General features: G+C 36.0%; 2 protein-coding genes across 7 annotated transcripts in view; one reads left to right on the forward strand and one right to left on the reverse strand.

The window, feature by feature from the left end:
* Positions 1 to 258: 258 nt before the first annotated feature.
* NHLRC3 (NHL repeat containing 3) lies at positions 259 to 11,164 on the reverse strand. 3 transcript variants are annotated; one of them, XM_015592458.2, is made up of 7 exons: positions 10,801 to 11,164; positions 9,816 to 9,968; positions 9,437 to 9,524; positions 7,263 to 7,463; positions 4,439 to 4,530; positions 1,816 to 1,928; positions 260 to 688 (listed from the first exon to the last, which is right to left on the reverse strand). In XM_015592458.2, exons 1-7 carry the CDS (start codon positions 10,882 to 10,884, stop codon positions 436 to 438), a joined length of 984 nt encoding a protein of 327 aa, XP_015447944.1. In that variant the 5' UTR covers positions 10,885 to 11,164; the 3' UTR covers positions 260 to 435. The 3 variants fall into 3 exon arrangements, with proteins under 3 accessions (XP_024905277.1, XP_015447944.1, XP_006915839.1); XM_006915777.3 differs by having other exon boundaries at positions 262 to 688; positions 9,377 to 9,524; positions 10,801 to 11,162; XM_025049509.1 differs by lacking the exon at positions 7,263 to 7,463 and having other exon boundaries at positions 259 to 688; positions 9,377 to 9,524.
* Positions 11,165 to 11,439: 275 nt separating this feature from the next.
* PROSER1 (proline and serine rich 1) overlaps positions 11,440 to 27,283 on the forward strand; it is a 32,984-nt gene continuing 17,140 nt past the window's right edge. For 2 of the 4 annotated variants that reach the window (XM_025049505.1, XM_025049507.1), the window contains exons 1-9: positions 11,440 to 12,287; positions 15,492 to 15,557; positions 17,788 to 17,856; positions 19,921 to 20,015; positions 21,071 to 21,164; positions 23,010 to 23,120; positions 24,800 to 24,883; positions 26,166 to 26,244; positions 26,863 to 26,958. In XM_025049505.1, coding sequence (XP_024905273.1) covers positions 12,243 to 12,287; positions 15,492 to 15,557; positions 17,788 to 17,856; positions 19,921 to 20,015; positions 21,071 to 21,164; positions 23,010 to 23,120; positions 24,800 to 24,883; positions 26,166 to 26,244; positions 26,863 to 26,958 — 739 coding nt within the window. In that variant the 5' untranslated portion in view covers positions 11,440 to 12,242. The remainder of the gene's footprint in view (positions 12,288 to 15,491; positions 15,558 to 17,787; positions 17,857 to 19,920; positions 20,016 to 21,070; positions 21,165 to 23,009; positions 23,121 to 24,799; positions 24,884 to 26,165; positions 26,245 to 26,862; positions 26,959 to 27,283) is intronic. The other 2 variants (XM_006915778.3, XM_025049508.1) reach the window with 2 other exon arrangements.

Below are 27,283 nucleotides of genomic sequence, written 5' to 3' on the forward strand. Positions count from 1 at the left end.
CATATTTACAAGTAAAATTAAGTCATGAGAATGGCAACAAAACATGATTCTTAACTACATAAAATTTTTTTATTCTGATACTAGTTCATGTAAAAATAAAAACAAATTCTTGTGCTTGAACTTTTTATTTATTTATTTATTTATTTATTTATTTATTTATTTAGGCAACCCTTGGTTGACCTCACAGATTGCAAGGACTCTGTCAGCTTTATAATCCCTTATTTTTTTATTTTTCATGCCTACAGCACCTGGTCATTCTAGGTGGTCTCCCATCCAAGTACTAATGAGGCTCGCCCTTGCTTAGCTTCCAAGATCAGACGGGATCGGGCTTGTTCAGGATAGCATGGTCATAGACTTTGAACATTATTTTTAAGCACTTAACAATGAATTTAAGAATGTGAACTTTCACTTGAAAGATCTCCAGGGAAAGAAACATTACGAATGGAATGAAGAGAAATAGCTATTCAAAGGCACATATTTTTGTACTTGTCTTGCTCCAATTTCTGCTACATAGATTGCTCCAGTCTTCCCACTGACGTCTAAGAGATGAGGTAAAACTTGATCTGCTAGTTGAATTGAGCTGATCACAGAACAGTAGCCAATGCTTCCTACTGGGGGTGCTGCCACAAATAAGAGCCTGCTAAGATTCAGCTGGGCTATAACCAAATACTTCTCGTCAGGAGTAAATCTAAGGAGAAAGACATTTTACATAATAAATTTATGCAAAATTAACGTTTGTTTTCTCAATATGTTTATCCCACCCCCCCACCCCCACCAGAGCTAAAGAGCAGGCACCTACTTGAAGTTTTTTTTTTACCCCCAAAAGTTGTTTTATTGGCCCTTCTGGTTGATACATTATTTAAAGCACATTTTCTAGATCCATAATATGCTGAATTCGTTCTTTAAGTGCTCCCCCGCCACACACACACAATAACAACAACAACAAAACAAGTTTCACAGGTTTCACATAAGAATTTATATATCAAACTGCTTACTAAACCAATTGAATGATTCATTTATTTTATAAATATTGAGTTCCTAGTGTGCCTATACTATTCTAGGTGCCAAAAATACAGTTGTGAGCAAGAAACCCAAATCTCTACTCTCTTGTCTTTATATTCTAGTAGGAGAATAAACAATGAAGAAATGGAGATAAAATAAAACGACAAGTATTTATAGAGGCCACAAAAAAATCCTAAGAGAGTCAAAGCATACAGAGTGATGGGGGCATGGGGCATGGACTTTATTGAGGGTTTAAGTATAGGTGACCATAGTCATGGGACCTGGCTATCATAATGGGTTGCCAAAAGCAAGAAGAGTCTCAAAGAAGGCCAGAATGAGTGTTGAAGGGTTCTTCTAAAGGGATTTAAATTGATCTAATTCTGTTAATGAGGGAACAAGAGATTTGTGATGGTAGAGATTGCCAAAGATTAGCTTAAGTTTTTTAAAAATAACACTATCAGAGTACTATACAAAATGAAAGTAACATGAATCAGCGTTAGGCTGGGTAGACTCAAGATTTTCATTTTCATTCTATATTTAAAAATTTACCAAACACATCTCGAAGGTAAAGACTACAGGAAAGATCCAGCATATACTATTTCTGATACTTGGGTCACACAGTGCACTGGGAGTGTTATTTGAAATTTGAAATATGACTGGAATTTGAAATATGACATGTTTTCTGCATACTTGTTTCCTTCCTTCTTTTCCCTGCTTAAAATTAACAATAAATATTTTATACTTTCAGCTAGCTCTTCAGAGAATCTAACAAAGAGCAAACAAAACAAGCATTTTAAAATAAAAAGCTATTACCTAACTGAAGAAGGTCCCTCTTCTGTGAAACAATTATTCCATGCTCCTAACCACTCCCCAGTGTCTTTATCAAAAACCTGAATTCTTTTATTTCCTCGGTCAGCAACCCACACCTGAAAACACAAACAAAAAATGTTTTCTGTAAAAGATCTATATCATGAGAAGAAAGAAAAAGAAGAAAAAAAAGGGAGACGGGAGAGAATGTTTATTTTCATTAATTTCACATATATTATCTCATTTAGTACTTATAGGACCCCAAAGAGGAAGGTATTAAAAGACCCATTTCAGACAGGAAATAAAGTTCAGAAAGGTTAAAATATCTTGTTTGAAGTCAGCTTACAACAAATGAGAGAACTATAGCCATCTGTCTGAACCCAAAGCCTATAATGCTCTGTCTGCTATATTAAACATTTGAGTAACTAAAAAACTAGAGTACTCCCATATAAGGCAGAGGATTTGTAGACACTGATGCAACAGCGTTCATTCATTCCTCTAACAAGCATTCACTGTCACTGAGTATTGCCAACTTGTCAGTTCTTGGAAGAATGACAACAAAAAACAGGCTTGCTTTTCATGAGTTCAGGCTAGGAGGAAACCAGGTATTCATTCATACTACAATATCATTTAACCTCTACCTATTTACCAAAGTATGTCCAAAGTACCAAAACACTTAAAGAGAAAGCTTGGGAAATTTTAGTAACACATAAAGAATAATTGTAGGCTAACAACAGTTTAATTTAGGTTTGCTACAGGCTGTAATGAGTTATTAAGGAAACTGCTATTATAAAACAGGAAGGTACATTCTAAAAGACATTTCAAGTATTGTATTTAATCTATGCAACCTATGGCAAACATATTGAAATAGTTTTTAATGACATGTGGCTAGGGTTGTAGAGATCTATGTAAAAATCAACTAGAAGGCTAGACCAACCTTGCTGCCCCTTCATCCCTATTTCAGAATCTTTGGATTTCTTGGGTTTGTGGATTCACGGACTATTTTTTCAGGGTAACCACGACTATGTCTTTGTCAGTGCATGTTAGTTTTGGTAGCCACTGAATTCATCTCTAATCAGAAACAAATATACATTCATTGCATCACTGTGGAAAGGCTGTTGATCCCTAAGCAAGGTAATTTCTCAAGATCTTTTCCTGATCTATGATTCTTTACTAAGGATGGGTTTTCTTTAAATATTTTGGGATTACTATCATAGATTAGTGACCAAGGAGGAAATATAGTTCAGTTCCTAGGATTGAATGACACTTGAGATTATTAGCATTATTTTTCCTACTCAGTGTATTTTAATTATAAGAAATATGGTTTAAGAAACAAATCTAACTCTGGAACTAATTATCTTTTTATATAAGTTTGGGGTGATGATTAAATGAATTAATCATGTAAAATGCTCAGAATAGCACTGCTGTTGTTATAAAAACACAAGTGTGTAGAAATAACTTATTTTTCATTATTCAGTAATGCCAAACAATCCCCAAAGCCACTCAAAAGGACATTCCTCACCATGGCCTAGGTCTTGCATGCTCAGAAATCTGATCTTGTTCTTATCCCATGAGAGTAGTTAATTCCAACTTTCTATACAAAGTTCACACGCTCAGTTTCTTCCTATGTATGATGAGAAATACCTGAAAATTTTACAATCAAAACATTCTCACTTTGTCAACATAGGAAGCCAAATAATCCAGAAAGTTCCTCGCCGAGAACAAAAATGGGTTAAATTTCTAATGGCATGAAGCGAAGATAGTCTGAAGCATCCATTATGCACCAAAACATTTAGTCATTTAACAAATATACATAAGTTACTACTATGTGCTAGGCATTGAGATATAGAGCAAAAAAGATTCAGTATGTGCCCTCATACAGCCTATACTCTATTACGGAAGACACATTATTCTATTATAGCATAATAATTACTATAATAGGGGAGTACAGGCTACTATAGGAAAACAGAAGGAGAAACTAATACCAAACAGTTCGGGTTGGGGTTTGGTTATAGGAAGGTAACCCCAAAGAAGTGGTATGTATGTTTAAAGGTGTGTAAAAGCAAAGAGGTGGCAGTGGATACAGGTGGAAAAATAAGAAATGTATTGTAATTTATCAGTTAAAGATTTCTGCTCCCCAGAGAGCAGTGAGTAAAATCAAGTTTGCCTAGACTGCTTCCAAGATTAACCTCTTCTATCTCCCTTTTGATCAATATATTCTACAATTAACTTAAATTTCAGATTTACAAATATATTTGAACACCTATAGTAGTTTTCCTAGTAGGAAAGCAACTCTTTTTCCCCAAGTAATTTTATGATCTGTTCCATTATTTGTTCCTTCTATCCTTTAAGCGACATAGGAAATCTATTTTGCTCATTTCTAAATATTTGGAAACTGCTTTCATTATAGGATTCAAACATTTATAAGGGAGTAAGTAGGTATAATCAGACCTAGAGGAACTGTCCGGACACACCCAGATACACACATCCACTAACAAACATACATATCCAGATGTCCAGACATGTACAGGTTTACCAAGATTCATATACACAAGACCAGATACACACACCTAGACACACAACCTTATTCAGGCACACAGTTCCAGATATGATGACTCTGTATTTTTACCCGACCAGCTGAATCAACTGTAACACTGTGAGGTATGCTGAACTTCGCAGGCCCTGTTCCATTTTCTCCATGTAGCCAAAGCACCATGAAATCTATAAATGATAAACATATATGGTTAGGGCGACATATCTTACAGAATATCTTGTGAATTTGTGTATTATATTTCATGTTATAGGTTGCAGACAAACTATTCAATTATAACCCCTCTTTCCTGGCTTTTATAGGTATTTTATATACCCATTTGCCTAATTCTTACGCTTTACAAAAAAAAAAAAATCATTTTGTTTCAAGCAATTAATCTACATCTTTAATGATTATCTCCATGTGAATTTTTTATCACTCAAAACATTGTTTAGGGTTCATGTCAATCTCTCCCTCAAAACTGGTTTCCCTTCCCAACTAAACTGTTCTTTGGTATTATCATTCCCTTGAGCTTAAATAGTCACATTATGTTCCTATAGTCTGTCTCCTTTGTTACCCTGTAGTGAGTTGAATTATGGCCCCCTGAAAAGATATGTCCAAGTCCCAACCTCCAGTACCTGTGAGTGACCTGACTGGAAATAGGGTCTTTGGAGATATCATTAAGTTAGGAATTTTGAGATGAGATAATCCTGGATTTAGGATGAACCCTATATCCATTGACTAATGTCCTTATAAGAGAAAGGGGAGAGATTTGAGACACACAGAGAAGAAAACCATGTGAAGACAGAAGCAGAGACTGGGGTAATGTTGCCATAAGCCAAGAAAGGTCTGGAGCCACCAAGAAGCTGAAAGAGGCAAGGAAAGAGTCTCCCCTAGTGCCTTTAAAGGAAGAAAGGCCTGCTCTTTAGATTTCAGGCATCTGTATTCCAAAACCACTGGAGAATAAATTTCTGTTTAAGCTACCCAGTTTGTAGCAATTTGTTGCAGCAGCCACAAGAAACTAATGTACCCATAGTCAATCTGTCTCCTAAATTTGGTTTCTTTCTCTCATAGAATTTTTTGGATTCTTTATCCCCAACTCATCTCCCTTTACTATTACCAAATTCAGTTACTAGGTGATAATTAACTATGTAGTCTCCATATGACATAACTTACTGCAAATGTATCCTGACATAGTACTGTGTCTTGTAAAATCTCTGCTTCTATAACAACTCTTCTCTATTTAAAAACCTCAGACTCTTTTTCTATTTTTTTTAATTTTTGTTTTTCAATTAGTGTTGACGTTCAATATTATTTTATATTAGTTTCAGGTGTACAGCATAGTAACTAGACATATAATTTACAAAGTGATTTCCCCCCATTAGTCTACTACCCATCTGACACTATACATAGTTATTACGATATTGTTGACTATATTCCTTAAGCTGTACTTCACATCCCTATGACTATTTTTTAACTTCCAATTTGTACTATAGTTGTTTTTGCTTTCTGGCCAACATGAGGTTTTTTAAAAAATTTTATTTTATAACTAGTTTCAAGTATATAATACATTGGTCAGAGAAAGATAAATATCATATGATTTCACTTACATTCGGAATCTAAGGAAAAAGAAGAAACTAATCAAAAACAGACTCGTAAATATAGAGGACAATCTGGTGATAGCCAGAGGGGAGGGGAGTTAGGGGGCTGGGAGAATGGGGTGAAGGGTTAAAGAAGTACAAATTAGTAGCTGATAGATGGTCACAGGGATGGGGAGCACGGCATAAGGAATGCAGTTAGCACTAATGTAATAGTTAGGTAGACAGTCAAAGACTCTTTATAGGCAAAATTGTGGCTTCAAACTCCTTAGATATGCTGTGGAGGAGAGACTTCCATGACATGACCTCTGCCAGACCTCTGCAAGACTAGATATGGGCCACAGCAGAGATTGCTTCATGTAAATCCCCTCGCAGACTGTCTGATCTATCTCTGCCCCTGGCAAGATAAGGCCTTTTCCCCTTATCTCGGGCAGGTCACCACCAGTTCCCCTATTCATCCTGCTCTGTTCTATATAATTCTTTAACCCCTAACTGCAGCTTGGAGGATATCCACATCATCTTGCTGCCGTCCAGATGTGCCTTCTGTTTAAGTTCCTTGAATAAACTCTTGATGTAATGCTGGGGTTGTCAGCCTCTTCCTTTGATCTCTTGGCCCCAAGAAATTTTCCCAAAATAAGCTAAGAATATCCCACATCTTATTTTCTAATATTTAAAAAACTGCATTCTAAGCTTCATTCCTAAAAACCTGCTAATACCACCTATAACCTGGAGTGATAAAGGCTCCTCCCATTTCACTGTTCTCCTCCCACCAAAACCAGTTTAATGCAAGAACTATTTCCTTTGTGAACTCTTGTCTTACTTCTTCAGTCAACAGTAATTCTTCCTCCTAATTTTATTTTACAATTTTATTAATTCTATTATCAATACTATAGAGTGGCATTTAACTTTCATTGGTAATAGATCTACACTTAGGATACTACTGAGGTTGCAAATTTACAGGGAATTCAATAAAACACTTGCTGATCAATCAAACTGCAGGATACCTCAACTCTGAGATTTCTAACCTCCCAATTCTTAATTGAAAAAATAACCACTTATTTCTTGAGCTCAGTATAACTTCTCATACAGCCTCCAGTTCATTTCAAAGGAAACACCTAGCTTTTGGTGAAGAATAAGTAAGACTATTATCAGAACCATTTATTATTGGCTATTCCACACATCTTTTCTTTTTTCCTAGTAATATACTTGAGTCTTTCACACATAGGTTCATTTAAAATATACTATTATATTAAATATCAAACAAATTAAGTCTGATTTATTAAATAATGTTCTTATAATATCATATATAAAATGAAATCATGTACCTTGGGACAACTTGATCAATCTGTTATTTAATCCTCCATCTCCATCCACAATGTAAATATCTCCTGTGTCCTCTACATATAATTCTGCAGGGTTATCGAACTGCAGAGGATTCAAACCAGAGCCTTTTTTGCCTGGGGTACCCAAGACTTGAACGAGATCACCAAAGGAACTGTATTTTTTAATAGTATGACCATAGGATCCTATAAAGACAGGCATGCATATTTCACAAATATACCACTCTACAAACATTCCTGTTTTTTAAGTATAGTTGAGCCTTGAACAACAGGGGGTGGGGGAAGTGATTAGGGTGCCAATCTCTGCACAGCTGAAAATTCACATACAACTTTTGACACTCATAAAACTTTACTAATATCCCACTGCTGACCGGAATTTATTGACAACTTAAACATTCGATTAACACATATTTTGTATTCTTACAAGAAAGCTAAAAAAAGTTATTAAAAACATCATAAGAAAATACATTTTCCGGCAGTTACTGAAAAAAATTCACATGTAAGTGGACACACGCAGTTGAAACCCATGTTGTTCAAGGGCCAACTATAAGCCAAGAGCAAAAATTTGATAGAAGTAAACAATAATAAAAAGTTAATAGGGTCAGATAATTAAATGTTATATTTGACAAGCCACAGAGCTTCTTTATCAGTTGTAGCCAAATCTGTTCATGAAGTAAAATCTCAGGTACTCCACAATAAGTAGATTCTAAATTCAAATAAATAAAACTAAAAAAATTGACACCTTATACAGAAAGCTCATGTTAAATGTTATGGGTAGACTATTTTCCATTTTTATCTGATGACCTTGAATAAGCATTACTTGTAAAAGGAAATCAAGGAACAATCTACATTTGAAAACTCTTATTTCAATCATTAATGTGCAGATCTCAAATTTCAGGTCAACAAAAAACATTTTCTATAACAGAGGTCTGCAACCTCCCCCGCCCCCAATGCAGATCAGTACTGGTCCTTGGCCTGTTAGAAACTGGGCTGCATAGCAGGAGGTGAGCAGCAGGTGAGCCAGAGAAGCTTCATCTGTATTTGCAGCCACACCTCAGAGCTAGTATCACCACCCCAGCTCCATGTCAGATCTTTAGGCATTTGATTATCATAGGAGCACCAGTCCCTGGTGCCAAAAAGGTTGGGAACCACTGCTCTGTAATACAGATTTTTTAAAAGTCTGTATTTTAAATCTGTATCGTGTAAACAAACTTAAAATTCAACCCATTAACTTTTCTTTCCTAAAAAGGGAATCTTTCCAAATCACTAATATCTTATTTTCTCACATTAAGATTTTTTTGAGTTATAATTATCTTACAAGCAAAGTATAAAGTACAATATTAATAAGTAGGAGAAAACCTACTGCTAAGAGAAATCAACTTGAAGGCATACCAAGACCAAACTAACTGGTAGCTGTTCAAAAGATAAACTGGGTACACTGAGCTTACTGGAAATAAAGTAAAGTAGCTTACAACACAATTCTATCTTGAAAATTGTATTTATTGTTATACTTGATTTAGAGACTTTACCTAAAGTTTGTTGCAATAAGAATAAAACATTAAAGAAAACAAACTCCAAAGTTTCTAAGGAATTAGCAAAAGTGATAGAATACCAGTAATGTTTTTTAAAAATGGCTGATTTGCAGCCCTGTTTTTATTAAAAGGAATTTATTCCATTGAAAAGTGGAAAGGAATACGAAAACTGTCTTCAGATCTGTACATGGAAAAACAAGATATAATGGAAAGAATGAAGAGATCGTGTGTTTTTATTTCTGGAAATCAGTGAAGCATTCTATTTAAAAAGATCACATGAATGGGATGAATTATAAAGTAAAGGCCTTTAACGGTAAATCCTAAAAAAAGTGAATATAGTCAAATTTTATTAGAATGATCTTAGAGGTAATCTTGTTTTTTTGGTTTAAACACAATCTTAGCATCCAAAATACAGTTTGAAATAAATGGGTCATTAGCTGAGGCTCAGAAATCTTTTGGATTCTGAGAACATATGTGGTAATGGCACTTTTTATATAAACTGAGATCTCATTAATTACAAAGTGTAATTTCTAGCAATATAAAATTAATCGATATTGGTTCACATACCACTTCCTACATCTGTGATCCAGACGGATTGTTCATGCAGTGTACTGGCTGCAAACATACCATGAGGTGTGTCAACTGTATAATTCCAGGCTCGTAGGAAATATCCATCCTCTGTGAACACTAATACCTTTTGGATGTTTTCCCCTCTCTGAAGGTATACAAAAATAACTGCTTAGATAAAATCAGTTTTAAGGAAGTAATTTTTATTTTGGCAGAAAGAAACAAAAGTTAAAAGTTAATCAAGAAAATTAGTAACATTTCAAACCCAGCTTCAAAACCTAACAATATTAATGTCTATCACATTGAAAGCCAAAATATTCTCTTAAAACCAATTCAAAAAACAAATTCCACTACTAGCATAATAAAAACACATATGGTTACTTAGTTAGGCTGTTGTTTACTTTGTGTTCGTAATTAAAAAAAAAAAAGTTATACTTACTTGGGCTACGTAAACTAGTCTGTTCAGAGAGTCAACTGCAACACAAAATGTTGCTCCAGTAAAATATTCTGAATGTTTAGGCCAACCTACATCCAGCCGGTAAAGAATTTCCTCAGTTCTCCAGGAAACTTGAAAAACAAACTCCCTTAAAACCTTAAATAAAATCAGAAGATTAAGATTAAGATTCAGGTTAAAAAAGAAAAAAAAAAAATCTTATTTTTAAGCATGCTTTGACACCTGACACAACTCAGAAATGATTGGGAAGAAACGGGTTTATGTATTTAAAGACCAAGACCACCACAATACAAATCTGCAAATTATTTGAGGATGTAGTGGGAGCTGGGAAAGAAAATAAGGAACATGTTGATAATGTATCATACACAGATGCTCCTTGACTTAGCTCCTGATAAGACCAACGTAAATTTAAAATGTGGTTAAGTCGAAAATCACTTACTATACATAACCTACTAAACGTCATAATTTAGTCTAGCCCTCCTTAAACGTGCTCTGAATACTTACATTAGCTTACAGTGGGTCAATTACCCTGAGTTTCATCTCAAAAACCCTTCCTCTTCTCATCAGAAGCAGAAGACACATATGCGCGTTTCATAAACGTGATGGGATTCGAAAACACAATATCCAAAAAGAACCTCTACAATGGAGAGTACCCACTGTTTACCCTCCTGATCGTGTGGCTAACTGAGAACTGTCAAGCATCACGAGAAAGTACCATACTTGCATAGAGCTGGCCCCTGGAAGTACAGTGTCTACTGAATGTTGTCACTTTTGCACCATCATAAAATGGAAAAATCATTAAGTCAGGGACCCTCTACACAAATATTTTAACATCGAGGCACAAGGCAACACCTAGGGGTTCCGATCCCCTCACCCATGTTTCAGACAAGCCAGTGCTCCCACCACCTCTGTCCCACAAGCGTCACCTCCCAAAAGTGCTATCCACACATTTCCTCACTATTCAACTCACCGGGGAATCACGAATACGCGAATGCAAAACCAGAAGTGCAAGAAAGCAGCCAGCGCCAGCCACGCAGAACCAGAATCTCGCCATGACGAGACAGGAAGCCCAGTGAGGAGCTTCCGTGGGCGGCTGGGGGCGTCCCCGGACAGCCTCTGGTCCACACGGTTCCTCTATGCACACAGCGCCCGCCTGGCCTCCGAGCGGAACCCCCTATCTCCAATCGCTCCTCCCTAGACGCGGAAAGTTTGAGAGCCGGAAAGGAGCAAACAGCAAGGCGAAAAATCATTAGAACTCGGCTTCCGGAGTCCCAGAGCATTCCCGGGTCCCCACCCCCACGTCACGTGCTTTGGGCTGACCCAGTGACCACCCTTTCTCGCCCCGCAGGGAGGTCTGAGCTGAAGACTTCTCCAGTCTGCCAAAATAAGGGTGCCCATAGCTATGCCTTAACCACTCGACATTCATTGTTTTTAAGTGAAGATTGACCAATCAGAAGCTAGCACAGATCAACCCGATACATAGAGATGTGACCCTCAAAAAATGACTTCCAGGTTCTGCAAAGGATGTCATCCGCATCCGATTCCGAGGCATTCAGGCATATACCATTGACACCCTATGTTCCCACACAAGGACCCCCTCCCTCGGCTTTCGAGGAGGAGTGGCCTAAACTGGCGGCGCGACGTTGAGCTTACTCGGGCGCGACGGTCTTCCTTGAAGGCCCAACGGAGCTGGTGGGCGCTGAAGGGGTAACCGGGAAGGGCTCTTGGCTGCGTTTGCGCTGCGGAGTGCTGGAGTCCCCCGCCCCAAGACACTGTGCCCCTTCGCCCGGCTCCCGTGCTCTCCAGCTACCAGTCCGTTCCTGAAAGCTGTTGCAGTTGTAACAAAGAGCCCGCCAGGCCTCCGCTGCCCAGGCTCCGGGACCCAGGATCCCGACGAGCGGCTGAGGGTGAGCGCGAGCTGGGTCATGAGTCCAGGTTCGCGGCGGTGAGGGCCGACTTTGAAAGCGCTGGTGCGGGCGGAGAGGCCAGCGCCTCCTTCCTCGCCGCCCGCGGGACTCGGGACTCAGGTGCCTCGGCTCCCGTGCGTCTCCACGCAGGATAGCGGCTTCACGACTGTCCCTCGGCGGCGCCTGCCTTTCAGCTACAGGAGACCGGCGCTTAGCCCTGGCTACCGAAGCCCAGATTTCTCTGCGGGACTCAGAGAGGACCCGGCTCTTCCCAGAGGTGTTCTGAAGTTTTATGGGAAAAAAAGCTGGGTTTTGTTTTTATAAGTCTCCACTTCTAGAAAATTTTGCCACGTTTGAAGTACTGTCTACCTCTTCGCATCCTTTCCTGCTCCTGGAGGCTTTTTCCTCTTAAGTTTTAAACATTTTCACTGTCGGAGCTGACCAGGGATGAACGTTTTGTAATCGAAAGTATAACTGTTATAACCACGTCGGGAGAGTAGCCAAGATGGATAAAAAGTCTTTTGAAACTGTGCTGGATGAAATTAGAAAGGTAATTACACATAATTCCTTAAATTATTCCATGAGGGAGGAATTCTCATAGCTTTTTTAAATTTGATAGACTGCGTGCTGATTGTGCGAAACATTGGTTTTGACTGCAAAATTGTTTGGAATTTTAACATCTAGTGTAGGCATTTATATCTTGATACACTAACGAAAGAAATAGAAATTAAGTCATGTTAACGCTATAAACATGTTGAAAATTTCGGCGGTATTGTAGAAATTATATTAAGAGAGTCTTCGGTTCCGAAGCTGGCTGTACAAATCTTTGGTAGCTCTGTACTTTTGGATAAGTGATTTATTATATATGAACCGATTTCTTCATCTTTTAGTAACATAAGAGTGGCTGAAAACTAAAGATAACGTATAGAAAGTGTCTTTAATGGCAGTTATCATAAAAGCTTGTTCAAATCTGAGAATTGGCAGACCGTATATTGCCTGGGCCAGGCAAAATTAGTGCCATGATGAAAAAGTGTGGCATTAAGTTTAAAGTCATACTCTTAGGAATAGGCTTCAATAACTTGAATTCCAAAACTTTTTTTTCCCTGTTTTCCAAGTTTTTACTTCTGCTTAAGGACATTTCACGTACTCCACCTCCCAGACTGAATCAGACCGCAAAAAATTTTGGAATCTAGCTTTGATCATAACAGTACCTCAAAGCGCAAAAATAAGAGTTTATGTAATAGGAACTGGAAAGCCTTAACTGTAACATTTTTATGGTAATGGAGGGTACTCTGTTTACAACTTCTGAGCAATTATCAACTAATTTCCATACCTTTAAGACCCTTGACTGACTTGGAAAAATTTGCCCATGAGGTGAAATTTACATATTTGACAATACTGAATGTTCTTTTTGGAATGGAATTTCTGCTTTTGCAAGCTCAGTTTGTCCAGTTAGGATTTGCAATAAAGTATCACCATGCTAACTCAGTATTAGGAATTTGCCATAATTTGTTCATGAGCTGATATTTAACTACTGTTTATGAGAAAATAATTTGTCCATTAAGGTAGACTAGTAGATTTCTATCATTGGAAGCTTTAGGGTATCAATTTGAGTATTTCCCCTTTCTAGGTTGTGAAAAGATCACATAGTAAATACGAATGAGGGGAATAGCAAATTTTCCAGAGATGAAAATCACACTCACACAAGATAGCAACTTAAGTCCTTATTCCTGATTTGCAATCAAAATATGTTTTGCTGTCTATGCCAAGTAATTATTCGATTAAAATGAGATGAAAATATAGGCATATCTAAATATGATAATTACTTTTTTTTTTTAAGTTACTCTCAGACTTTATAAATATAAGTCTGTTTAAACTAGGTAACCTCTTCCTGAGTGTCACCATAGGTCCATAGGTAATACTGGCTGTCACTACTGTCATTTAAAGCAAAGATATTTAAGAAGATACTAGGAAGGGAGAAGAAAGGAGGAGGGAGGGCAAAGTTGAATTTGCTTTTCCAAAAGGAGGTAAAGTAATAGCCATAATTATTGAGCACTTACTGTGTTTGCTTGTTTTAAGCACTTTCTAAGAGCTATTTGATTTGATTCTCCTAACAATCCATGAGGTGTAGGTCTATGCTCCTCATTTTACATGCGGCAAGCCTAGTCTGTGAGGTCAACTAGTTCAAAGTTACACAGCTAGTAAGTGGAGGTGAGATTCAGTTCAAATAAAGGCAGTTCTGACTATGGAGATCCATGCTGTTGTGCCTGAGGATACAGTCGAGCCTCTAAGGCACTGATGAAAGAATTGAGACATGTCTTGGCATCAACACAATCCAGGATTTTGTCCAGAAACTTGCTTTTGATTATATTCAATAATGATAACTCCCAAGATTACATTATCCAGAATGCCATTTCCCTCCCTTTTTCAATGAAAATTAAACTACTGAGCACATTGGATGTTTTTCTTAGTTGACTGGTTATAGTATTTACTCCTAGCAGAATGATACATGGGAAATACAAGTACCATAGTTTTATCGTAAAAGCAAAGGGATTAGTTTATTTTTAACAATTGGTAGTTACTCAGGCCCATTGACCATTTTTTTATGGAGGTACTCTCTTATTTTTTTGTATTTGTTTCTAAAATTAAGTTATTTTTTCCTTTCCCTTCTTCCTTTTCTTTCCTCCCCTCCCTTCCTTCCTTCCTTTTCTTTTTCTCTCTTTGTTACCAAATTATGATAGTCTGGTGTTTCCATCTGTACGCTCAGCAAATAGTCGCAAGGAGAGTATACATGATTTCATGAAGCTCTCAGTAGTGCTGAGTTAAGGCCACCGGACTTCTCTCTGAATTTCTCATTGGTAGATTCCATGCGAGGAACCATCATTTACTGAATACCTACTATGTGTCAGATATACTGTTGACTTTTAATTATCACAGTATCCTTGAGGTGGGTAGTGAATGGTCTTTCCCTTTTATGAGGGAGGAGGCTCTCAGAGTAATTAAAATGCCTCTCAGAGGCCACACTGCCAGTTAGTGGCAGGTGCACAGCTTGAATTCAGGGCTCTCTGGCTTCTTGGGGGTCTTTATATCCCTGTAGAAATACTTAGAGCCTCAACTGGACCTTGTCTTATTCATGTTTCTCTGTGACAGCACATGATAGATACTAAATAAGTAAACATTGTCCAATGGATGAGTAATGTCTGACATTTACTCTTAAAAATAACAGGTTGAATTTAGGATATTTTGAAACTCAACATTTACAGAAATTCTATATGTAATTTCTGTTAATGTCAAATCCTAATTCTTTTCTCTTTCTGTGTAGGAGTGAGTAGGGAGTTTTCCAGTTTCTCAGTGTATCCTTTATAGCAGTGGTCCCCAACCTTTTTGGCACCAGGGACTGGTGCTCTTATGAGAATCTAATGCCTGACAATCTGAGGTGGACCTGAGGCAGTGATGCTAGCGCAGGGGCATAGCTGCAATTAAAGCCCACCGCTCACCTCCTGCCCCTGCAATTAAAGCCCACTGCTCACCACCTGCTCTATGGGGGCAGTTCCTATGCGGCCTGGGGATTCGGGACCCTTGCCTTACAGCATGGAACCTGGAAAGGTAGAATGTCATGTCACCTCAGTGACTTTAGCTGCTTTTGCATGCTGGGGTGAAAAAGGTCTTCCACTGTTTGAGTTGCTTAGGCATTTTGCTATGTACATCTTACTGTTCTGTTTACATATATTAATGTTGTTTTTCTGTTTTTTAGGCTGTTTTGACAGAGTACAAATTAAAAGCAATTGAATATGTGCATGGATATTTCTCTAGTGAACAGGTATTCCTCTATTTGTTTAAGCAGAAGTTTTTTTGTGTGACATTCTGGTTAATGTCTATTTACCCGCTGGTCAGGGTCAGAATCACTTTTACTTTGTTGTTGTACTTATTCAGGAACTTTAGAAGCTTTCAGTTTTGGTAGAAAGCTTTTCAGAATTTATAGTTTGTGTTATTTTATAAACATAACCTCTTTCATGACAATATCATATACTAACAATTTTAAAATGCATTGTCTAAAAAGAGCAATTCAAAGTATGTATCATCCTGTGCATAACATTATAAATTTATAAACTTCTACTAGTAAATGTATTCAAATTTATACAGTATATGTAAGTCAGTACTTACAATATTCACTACATATTACAAAAGAAAACTTGAATAAGTGTTGAAATATTTTCTTATTTGAAGCCACTAAGTGAAAATTTAATAATAAGGAAAAAAATACAGTATCTAATAAGTAGTTTCTGTAACTTCAAGAAGACCAGTGGTAGTTTAGTGAAAACGTTTACCCAACTTTAGGGAGAGTTTGCTAATTTAAAAAACTACATATGCATGTACACACACACACACACACACACAGAGTTCTGAGGGACACTCAGAAAATACTTGATAGACAAATAGTGCAGAAATAGAAATGTACATCTGGAAAACAGTTCTGGGAAAGGGTAGGAACGTATATACGGTAGACAGTGTATGAATATAGATTGAGTTAGTAAATGCTCCAGCTTTCCATCTATTTCTCAAGCTGTCGCAAGCTTGATGCTTAAGCCTGTAGAAGTTCTGTCTACGAAATTCCTAAAATCTTCTTTATGATTTGCATTTGTTACTGGCTATTTAATGAGTATTTTTCAGCCATTACTTCTCAAAATCACCTTGTGCTTTTTAAAAATTTAAGTGTTTTGAAAAGATTTATAATTTCTCATAGGTAATAGCTTTTATTTCCTTTGTTTATGTGTTTGTGTGTGTGTATGTGTGTATGAAATTTTGTAGAAAACTTCTCTTAGTGGTTATTCCACTTTGCTAAAGTCATTAAAAGCTTTATTAAGCCACTTTCTAAGGGTGTGACCATCTAAGCCTTCTTTCTTTTCCATAGTGAAGATTGTTCTTCCTATATCAGACATGATAGTTTGTAAAGTTTTATGGCTGGTAAAGTGCCAGGCAGCATTTACTATATAGTAAAAACATTATTCCTATAAAACTGAGGATAAACAATACACTCTTACCAAATTATCTAGAAAGTACACGTAATACTATTTGTTGTTTGGTATCTCTTAATAAGGAATAAAAAGTATTTTTATTCTTCTACATGTATCTCTCCAGTTTTTATATTAAACATCCTTCGAGACCTTAATACATTCTTAGGAGCTCATAGTAAAATAATTCATTAACCCAGATTTTATTATCTTCTCTTCTTGAGGGTTTTTTTTTTTTTTTTCTTGGAGTGTCCTTGGGGGCGGTGAACCAGGATGGTAGTGACCACACAGAGACTTTAATATTGTGATCTTGATGCCCTGCTTACCTCTTACTAGCTACCTCACAATATCTCTCTCATTTGTTTGAAGTTCACCAGTGGTGGTGGGAAAGAGAACTTGGCTTTCTATATTCTCAAAATAACCTACCTTTTAGAAGCTGCTGGATTAATTCATGGTGATGCGTTCATTTTTAGGGAATAGATCTATGATGTAAATAGGAGTATTATGCTTTCCAAATTCAAGTAAAAGAGTAGAAGTTAGTGGACCTACACTAAACTACACCACCAAATACCCTTTTGTGATTAATTAAAACTGTCACTCTCCACTAAATTTTTAAAGTTTTCTATGCTGACATTTTATCTCCATCTAGTACTTTTCCAACCTTCCTTTTCTTTAGGTACTTTCTTTTCCCTATATCTCATACTTTATTTCTAAACCAGTGCTGTCCAAGACTTTCTGTGATGATGAAAATGTTCTCTGTCTTCACTATCTATTATGGTAGCTACTAGGCTTCATATGGCAGCTAAGCACTTTAAAATGTGGCTTATGCCAGTAAGGAACTGAATTTTTTATTTGATTTGAATTTAAGTAGCTGCACGACTATCCTGTTATAACACAGTCTCAACTTTGGTGCCATGCTTACCCTCATCTGGGCACAGGCAGCATATTTTGAATAGTAATTCAAAATACTGAAATAAATCTTGCAGAAATGTTTGCAAACACATTGTCATTAGAACTAAATTACTTCTTTGCATTCAGGTGGTTGATTTACTGAGATATTTCTCCTGGGCTGAGCCTCAGTTGAAGGCAATGAAAGCATTACAACATGTAAGTAACTTATTTTTCCTTAGAATGTAGAATTTAAGTATTTTGAAGTCTCCCCTAGTTTTCTGTTATTCATTTCAAGTTGTAGTTTGTTTGCATTAGAAAAACCCTAAATTTTATTATATTTTGTTTATTAAAAATAACTTAAAAAGTTAAAACTTCTCACACTGTACATTTAAATTATGTGTTCTGTACTATTAAATTGCACATAGGTTCATAATTGGCAGATTGAAGGAGAAAATATTTATAAGCAAGTAAAACATAGGATTTGAATTCTTAAGTATTTTTATGTACTTTCCTCTATTTTTGGATTCAGGCTTAGAAGAATAGTCTGATGTGTTTATACTTATACTCTTTGGACAAACACTGCCCAAATGAACTTTCAGCACTGATAGAGATATTTTATATCTGCTATCCTGTATGATAGCCACTGGCTACATATGGCTTTTGAGTTCTTAAAATATGTCTAGGCTGCCTGAGGAACTGTAGTTTTAGTTTTATGTAATTTTAATTTAAACAGGCCCTGGTGCCTAATGGTTGCTGAAGAGACAGCACAGTTCTAGAGCCTAGATTAACAGAGCCATCTAATTCAAACAGTATCTGGCTGTCTAGGAAGATTTTCCTAGGAGTATCAGTCATGGATAGCTTTAAGGAAATCAACAGATCCTTAACTTCCTAAACTAACTTGCCTAAGACAGTGTGTGGGTCTGTTAGTGCTCCTCTTCTGTAACAATTACTTTTTTCTATTTTACAAGAAAATGGTTATCTCAGCCATCTACCAATCACCTGGGGGTGGAAAGCTTTCCCCAGGGCCAAAGAGACAGTGCAATCTCCTGAGAGGGAGAGCAAAGCAGAGGGCTTCTTTAAGAAATGCTGTCGAAGACCTTACCTTATTTAATCAAGACAACAGACTTGTGAAAAAGCTCTGAAGCCTGCTTGCCTGTGTACCTACTTACCTTAGAATTAAAGTCCAGAAGTGAGAAGGCTAGCACAGGCACAACTTAATGCATTTATTTGAATTAAATTAAGCCCAGCCTTTTTGGACGAAGTAAGTCTGATTTGATTGTTTTCACTCTGAATACTGACTGTGACAATTAGGTTACATAATAGACCTTTTCAAAAATGAGCTAAATCAGTAGTTTCAGGGTTTTTACAAATATGTAATAAACATTTATAAGGAAGTCAATCTTTTGCAAATGTTTAAACTTCTGGTAAAATTTTTAGATGTCAGTGTGAAAACATGAGAAGGGATATGTAGTTTTACCAGTTCTTTTGAGTTTGGTACATGAGTAAAAATGTTTGAAAGCTATTGCTCCAAATTTGAGGAATCTATTGGGTATTGATTCTAACTGATCTTACACTGACTTTGCTTCTGAATTTCCTGCACTTTTAAAATAAGTTTATAAATTGGTCAAATCATCTACCTGCTCTTCAAAAATAAAGATACCTTAGTCAAATAAGCTATGTAACATCCCACATAATTTGGAGTGCTACAATGCACATTAACCTAAGACTTAAAGTTCTGCAGCAAAGAAACTCGTTTAAGCCATCTTTTTCGTAGCTGGTATGACTGTAGTACCTATTTTTAGTAACATTGTTTAACACCATGGACCTCACTTTAGGAGGTGCTGATTATGGCATGCTCTAACTGACAAATGAGATTTTTTGTAACTTCTCGTGAAATCTATCTCCCATATGTGTAGATATCCCTTTTTCATACAACCTTTCTAAGAAAAATAGTTTATCTATTTTTTTTTTTTTCTGTAGATGAACACTGAGAAATGTGGGTAAAAAAGAGCACCTATGAGAACTTAGATCTTCATTTGAAATAGTTACATTGAAAAGCTAAAGTTTAATTCACATGCTAGTTAGGGCTTACTTTTTTTTTTTTTGGCTTTATTGGACGCTTTGTAGGTGTCACACCAGGTTTGGGGCTTACTTTTGAGTAAGCAATTTATACCACAAATATTTACATTTCAAACACTTAACTGTTTGTTCCCCCAAAATGTCAGCTTCCGACATGAAAATTTCTCATGTTGAAATTAAAATTGTTTTTTATATTAATAGAAAATGGTAGCTGTTCAACCAGCAGAAGTGGTCAATATACTCAACTGTTTCACCTTCAGTAAAGACAAGCTAATTGCTCTTGAACTGTTAGCTTCGTAAGTATTTCTTTTTTTACTTCACTGGAAGAAATATGGAAGACTTTTTAAGTGTCTTTAACTCAGTGTATGTTAATGTGTCAAAATTAGATTAGTAAAGGGAACTCATAAAATCTGTGAACGCCTAGAGCTCAATTCTTCTATCAAAATATCTAGTTTACTTATTGTACATGATTATAACTTACAAAATAATGGGGCTTATCAAGTTGATTATTTATTTTGATTTGTCTGTGTTTCAGTGACTTGTTTTGTCTTCCTAGTCTGAATAACTTGAAAGGCTCATGGTAAAGCAATAGGATTTATGGTTAGATAGGTTCTGCCACGTTTCTGGCTTAATATGTGCTTATTCTTTCTGGACATTATTTTCCTCAGTCGTAGAAATAGGATCTCACCTACTTAGTATGATATGTGAACTTTAAATACTGCAACATATGTGAAAGCACCTAGCACAGCACTTAACAAATGATTATAATGAATGTAAGCTCAAAGAGAAAAAGGAACCTACTCTTCTGCATAAATGGAAGCGTATATAAGTTGTTGTTTGTTTATAACACATGCATTTTTTAAGTTCCTTGTATGCTTATAGATGTCCATCAAAATTAAAATTTAGCATAAGGTAAACTTCATCATTGGATCAATCATGATTTTTATTCATTAAACACATAAGTTTATTCTCTTGCCAGAGCTCTCCTAACACTCATTGAGAGGCATATTTTCAAGAATTTCAAAATAGTGAATTTAATTTGTAATATTACTTTGTTGCTTTCAGGTAACCAGATAAACCTCAGTTATTATATTTACCGTCTTTATATAACATGTTATTTATATTCACCAATTAAAAGTAAACAGTCACTTATCACGCTATGTCAAGGAAGGCTTACCCAGATGTGTTTGTGTGGACGTTTTTGCACAGTGGCAGCATTATAGCAAATGAGGTTTATCTAAGCCACAATTATTGCTCATTGAAGATATATTTGCGTGGTAAACAGGAGTTGTTGGTCACTGTGTGTTGTCCAGTTTCTTAAATAAAAAGCTAAATTGCATTTCTTTGGTAGAAACATTGTTGATGCACAAAATTCTCGTCCCATTGAAGATTTATTCAGGATAAATATGTCTGAGAAGAAAAGATGCAAGAGAGTACTTGAACAGGTAATTTTCTCAAGATTGCTGTATAAATAGTATGTTGTTTTTTTCTGAATATTGATAAAGAACCATTCTTATTCCTTTATTAACTTTGATGAATAACCTGACTGCTTTAATGTGATGGGTTAAGAATGACATCCCTGCTGTCTGTGGAGGAGAAATAGAGCTGAGTGAAGGGGACAGTGCAGGATGAAAAAAATGACTTGAAAATGAGAAGCCTGTTGGCTCCTCAGCTTGAGCCTTATGGATTATTCTTGGTCCCTTGGTAGCTTTGTCGTGGCTCCAAGCTATTGCTTTTAATTTTATGTATTTAAGAATTTAGCTTTTTGAATTTGATTTGTCATTAAGCTTATATTAAATTTATAAGAGATAAATAATAAAGCAAAATCTCAGTTTATTAATTAAAAATCTCTAAGAGTGGGAGAAGTAGTACTTGTCCAAGCCTAGAATCTTGGTTTGTCATCTAAGGTAGTTATTTCTTAGAATCGTGATGGGTGGAAACTGAATGAATAATTAAAAACCTGCTTGAGGAAAACATGAACTACTCTCCTACGGCCTTGCAGCCCAATCGTATTTAATCCTTACACCCTTTGCTAAGCTCAGGGAGAAGAGAACTTTGCCTTAGTCATAAATTACTGTAGCAGAAGCAGTATCTGAGCCTACATTTTGTAACGTTATTAACTTTTTCATTAGTTTTCTTGACTAAGTTCTTTAAGGAATCAAGCATTTACTGCTGTAGTTTTCTTCCTTATAAGACATTTTGATCATGTCACTTCTCAGAAATAATCTGGGCCTGAGTACTCTTTGAAATAATCCCGTTGGTCAGTATAAATTAGTATAACTTTTCTGGAAGGTAAACTTGAAAAGCTTTTAAAATGTTCATACCTTTTGACCCAAAAATGCTATTTCCGGGAATTTATTCTAAGGAAATAAATAGAAATATACAAATAAATATATAAGGGCATTTACCCTAGTACTATTTAGATACCCCAAATTTGAGATAATTTTTAGGGTTGGGGTGTTTAGTAGGAGACTGGATTATGTAGCTGTTATATGTGTTGTGAATGAATTTATAAAACTAATATACCTCTACCACAAAATATATAACATACATATTTTTAAAGATAGCCGTATATACATAACTTGATATTCCTATAACACCATATAGATCTATTAGAATATATGTCACCTAAGTTTTGTTCATTTATTTAACTAATATTTATTGTTAGGCACCATTTTAGAAGCTGGGGATGCAAGAATGAACAAGATAGACCAAAATCTCGTCCCTGAATATATCTCATAATTATATAACATTATGGTGAATACTCTGTACCCAAATAACTCTTGCGTTTTCAACAGTACATCTCTGTGGACACCCATGTCCCATGTTTTTCCACTAAGTTATAAACTTCTTTAGAAAGGAAACCATGTCTCTTTCATCTCTGTGTTCTCCTTACCTTGTCTGTCACAAGAGCTTGGTGTTTGTAGAGTTGGACAACGTTATTCTTGGTGGTTGGAGAATAGGACGTATTAAGTAACGAATGGACTTTTTAAAACAATTTACAAAATGTATTGTGAAGATGTCTTTGTATAGGAGTCTCTTAGTTGTGACATAAAAACATGTTTCCATTTTAATAATTCCAATAAAGGGATTTTACTTATTAATTTTGATCATGTTCACCACTCTAAGCGGTGATTGATGTATGAACAGATTGACTGTAATGCTGTTCCTTAATTTATGTTTTTCAGCAAAGCTTTCCAAAATTCAGAATATTTAATTTTATGAGTTCATTTGATTTTCTTTTTCTTTTCTTTTTTTTTTTTTTTACTACCCTCTTTTTTGTGTTATAGGCTTTCAAGGCAGGCTGTAAAGCTCCTCATGCTATGATATCTTCTTGTGGAACAATCCCAGGAAATCCATATCCCAAAGGAAAACCTAGTCGCATAAATGGAATTTTTCCAGTAAGCATACTTTTATTGGCTATATTTGAAATTTCCTGTGGCTAAATATGAAATTTAGCATAGTTATGATATTTGAAGAAAATGCCAGTTGATGAGGCTTCTACAAAGGAAAGGAATTTTATGATGTCAGAAACTTAATTCATAAATTCACCACTGAGTGAAAGTTCATATATAAACTACATTAAAGTAGTTAATGTAAAATGTACAGAAGTACAAGCCAAACACAAAAGAGGATGATTTTGTTTTGTTTTTCCAAGTATTTTAGAAGCACTGATTTACATTTAGTAAAAGAGCATTTCTCAAATTCTCAGACAGTTTCACAAGTAAGTATGTTTGGGAAACTATGCAGTGTTTCCTTCCTGGAGAATCCCATTGTATAAAAAGGCTCTGAGAAGTCTTGTAAGAAAGAAAATGTTTTTATATCTATTGTTCCTAAACTTTTTTATAAGCTAGCTCTTTCAAAGAACGGTATATTTTTATTACAGTGTAACAAACAACCCTAAAACTTAGTTTGTTACAGTGTAACAAACAACCCTAAAACTTTTATTATTTTCATGCAGTTGCTATGAATCAAGAATCTGGGAGTGACTTAGCTTGATTCTGGCTCAGAGTTTCTCATGAGGCTGGAGTCATCTGAAGGCTCGATTAGAGCTCCAGATTATGCTTCCAAAGTGGCTCACTTACCTGCCTGGCAAATTAGTGTTGGTTGTTGGAAAGGGGTGTTTTTTTCCTCACAATATAAGGACTTTTCCATAGTGTTGCTTGAGTATCTTATAACATGGCTACTGACTTCCACCAGAGCAAATAATCTAGAAGAAATTTTGTCTCTTATGACTTAGACTTGGAAGTCAAACGCCATCATTTCTAGAATATCCTATCTGTTGCACAGGTTAGCCTTATTCATTCTAGAAGGAGACTGCACAGCATGTTGGAGGCAAGGACCACCGGGGACCATTTTGGAAGTTGGCGTCCAACTGTTTAGGGACACACACTATTAGAAAGATACATTGTAATATTCTGTCAACTTAATTCTGATCTGTTAATTATAGCAGTCTTGAATGAGGTCTCATTTGCTTTTGTAGAATAAACTATCATACTTAATACTTATAGAGAACACCATTTTTTGTCATCTAGTTTCAACTGCAATGCAGGTACTCTTTTTGATTCTTTGATTATTATACATAATATAGAATTGGAAGTCTATTTCTGGTTGTAACTATTATGGACGGAAAAAAATTAGAACATGCTTGATCTTGCTCTTGTCTCATCCTCATGCGTGTATTGTGTATGTAATTCTGAGTACCTCTATACATGTAATGAGGTTTCTGTGGCATGTGAGGGTTGAGGACCTTATCAGGGTCAGGCAGCCAGGTCAGGATTGGGTCTCGAATCCAAGTCTTTAAACTCCTACCATGTTGATGTCTTTTATTCATTATAATACAGGCATACCTCAGAGATATAGGTTTAGTTGTAGACCACCTCAGTAAACCGAGTACCAAAATAAACCAAGTTGAAATCTTTTTGATGGTGGGGGTATTGTAAGTAAACTGCAATAAAATGAAATATGCCTGTACAGTGATGGGTTTTTTTGTTGTTGTTTTGCTTTGTTTTTGCTTTTGGGTTTTTTAAAGTCTCAATTATCTTTCTTCATTTTATTTTATTATTTTTTTTTTAAATAGGGAACCCCTTTGAAAAAAGACGGTGAAGATTGTACCAACGAAGGCAAAGGAATAGCTGCACGGATTCTTGGACTGTCTAAACCAGTATGTTTAGAAAATAAATGATGAAAGAGGTCTTAACTCTTACATGTGGTTTTCTATCTATTCGAAGCACAAATTATGTTTTTGCTTTGTGAAGTTCAAAGAATACTAAAAACTCAAAGTGCATGGTCTAAGGCAATGTAGTATAATTAGTTAACAGTGCTAAGGGCCTTTTTAAAGGAATGGAGCCAGAAGGTTGGGCTTATTTTTAAGAGAGTGATAATAATGATTGACTGGGCTATAAACTGAACAGAAGATAACCCCATGGATTGAAGGATCATTGGAATTGATGTACTAGAGGCCTCCCACACAACCTCTTTGCAGTTCCTACGTGTCCACCTTCAAAGGCAGTCATTTCTAGCAAAATAGTTACGGATCATGGTCCTTGCATGAGATTATTGCATCAAACAGAACTACCATTATGAGAAGTAGAAAGAATTTGGGTCCTTTACCACCAATGGAGCCCCTCTGCACCAAGGGTACAAATGTGTGTTCTCTCAAGCATATATGCTCACTGTCTAGTTAAAAGTACAGCATTTGGCTTAGCTTCAGATACCACTCGTTCTCTAGAGACCAATTCTTTTAATGTTCCATAAAATAAAAAATTTGTGGATTTCAAAAGGCAAAAAGACCAAAATAGTGAATTTGTAATTTCAGTCTACATTCTATTGGAGTTGTCAGAATACTGAATGCTAAAGGAAACTGCTTTTTTTCTCCCAAAAGGAGAAAAGAAGAATGCTAAAACGAATCCCTAATGAATTTGGAGGGTGTTGGAGTATTTGAGTAGCTGAAGTTCCAAAAGCTAGTGGATTTCTTGTGTGACATAGAAGGAGATGGAATTCTTGGATTAACGTTGGCCAGGTCAGAGAGAGGCTTGCTTTTTAGGATAAGGTCTGACTGGAGGTGATTTAATGCTGAAATTAAAAATAAACTCCTCTGGGCCTTTCGAGCCACACTTCTCTTGCTCAGGCCCACTTCCACTCCTGGAAGTGTCCTTTGCATTCTAATAAAACTTTCCTACTGTAAAAAAAAATAAAATAAAATAATAAACTCCTCTATAGCTATCTTTGGCAGGATTTAACTTTGGAATTTAATAGGAACCACATTTTTTAAATCAAAGAAATTTTCCTTATTTGAGCCATGTTGGTCCTGTAGCGTTAGCTTTGCTGGGAGCATTTTTAGCCTCTTAGGACTAAATAGTTAGAAAGACAAGCTGTATTTTGTTTTGCCAGGAAGTCGTTACTTGGTTTTCGTCTCACTGCTGTACTTTCCTCCTCTCATCTAGCCTCCTTCAACATACAATCCACACAAACCTGTTCCTTATCCAATACCTCCATGCCGGCCACATGCAACTATTACACCAAGTAAGGAGTTCTTTCATTTTTTTCACATACATCGTTTTTTTTTCTCTTCAATTTATTAAATTGAAAGTAAGTGTTAGTATATGTACTTGAGAAATCTAGAGCATTTATGAAATGTACTATGATGATTTTAACTCTTCTGTAGTCAGCTACTAGTGTCTTGGTCAACAACAGTACATAAGACAGTTTAGGATATTTCCTTTTGATTACAGATTATTTTTAACCATTATTATGACAGGTTTTCTCTTTGGTAAGTCATCTTGAATCCCTTTTTGATAGCTGATGTTCAAAGAAATCATTAATGCATATAACTTTAAAAAGTCATGTGTATATGCTTGAGAGATAGGACAAATAATTTAAGTATGGCATGTTTTGCCTCTCATGCCATTCAGTAAGCTTATGCTTGGAGTCAGCATGTAATGGGAAATGGGAATCTCCAGTTTTCTATTATGATCTCAGTTTTCACCTAGTCCTAAACCCAATGTAAATTTACTCCATGTAAAATGCAACTCTATTATATAAGTTTTAAAAATAAATTAGATAGGTACGTTAATACAGTTTGAAGTCGTGACCACAAAATGATACTAAATTATATTTTTCTCTATTATATTTTTATTTTAGGTGCTTACAACAATGCAGGTCTGGTACCATTAGCCAATGTCATAGCTCCAGGGGTACCCCCTCCACCTCCATATACTCCTAATCCAGTAGGAACAGGTAAAATCATGTTATGGAGTATTCAAAGTAAATAATTTATTTATGCATAAATGTACACTTGGAGGGATTACTTGTTTGAAATGGTGTGTCAGAACAGGGAGCACAAACTTAAGAGCCTGATGATGGATCTGAATGTGATGTACAAGTTCCACTATAGTGGTCTTGGCCTACATGTGTGAACACAGCAGGCTGTAGAAATAAGAATCATTTCTCATGAGAAAAAACTTTGACAGGAAATGTGTAATTGACCTAATGAATGTCATTGTTTGGGCAAATTACTTCTACCTTGGGGAAGAGAGGCTCGTAAGGAGGTGCTCAGGTTTTA

Source organism: Pteropus alecto, unplaced genomic scaffold (genome assembly GCF_000325575.1).
Source record: "Pteropus alecto unplaced genomic scaffold, ASM32557v1 scaffold16, whole genome shotgun sequence".
NCBI classification, from domain to species: Eukaryota; Metazoa; Chordata; class Mammalia; order Chiroptera; family Pteropodidae; genus Pteropus; species Pteropus alecto.

Excerpts from the sequence above, each read along its gene's own strand:
- NHLRC3 (XM_006915777.3), bottom strand. The coding sequence starts at position 10,884 with ATGGCGAGATTCTGGTTCTGCGTGGCTGGCGCTGGCTGCTTTCTTGCA. Across the intron at positions 9,969-10,800 it reads CGCGTATTCGTGATTCCCCG|GTTTTAAGGGAGTTTGTTTT; the intron begins GTGAGTTGAATA and ends ATTTTATTTAAG. Across the intron at positions 689-1,815 it reads GAGGGACCTTCTTCAGTTAG|ATTTACTCCTGACGAGAAGT; the intron begins GTAATAGCTTTT and ends CTTTCTCCTTAG.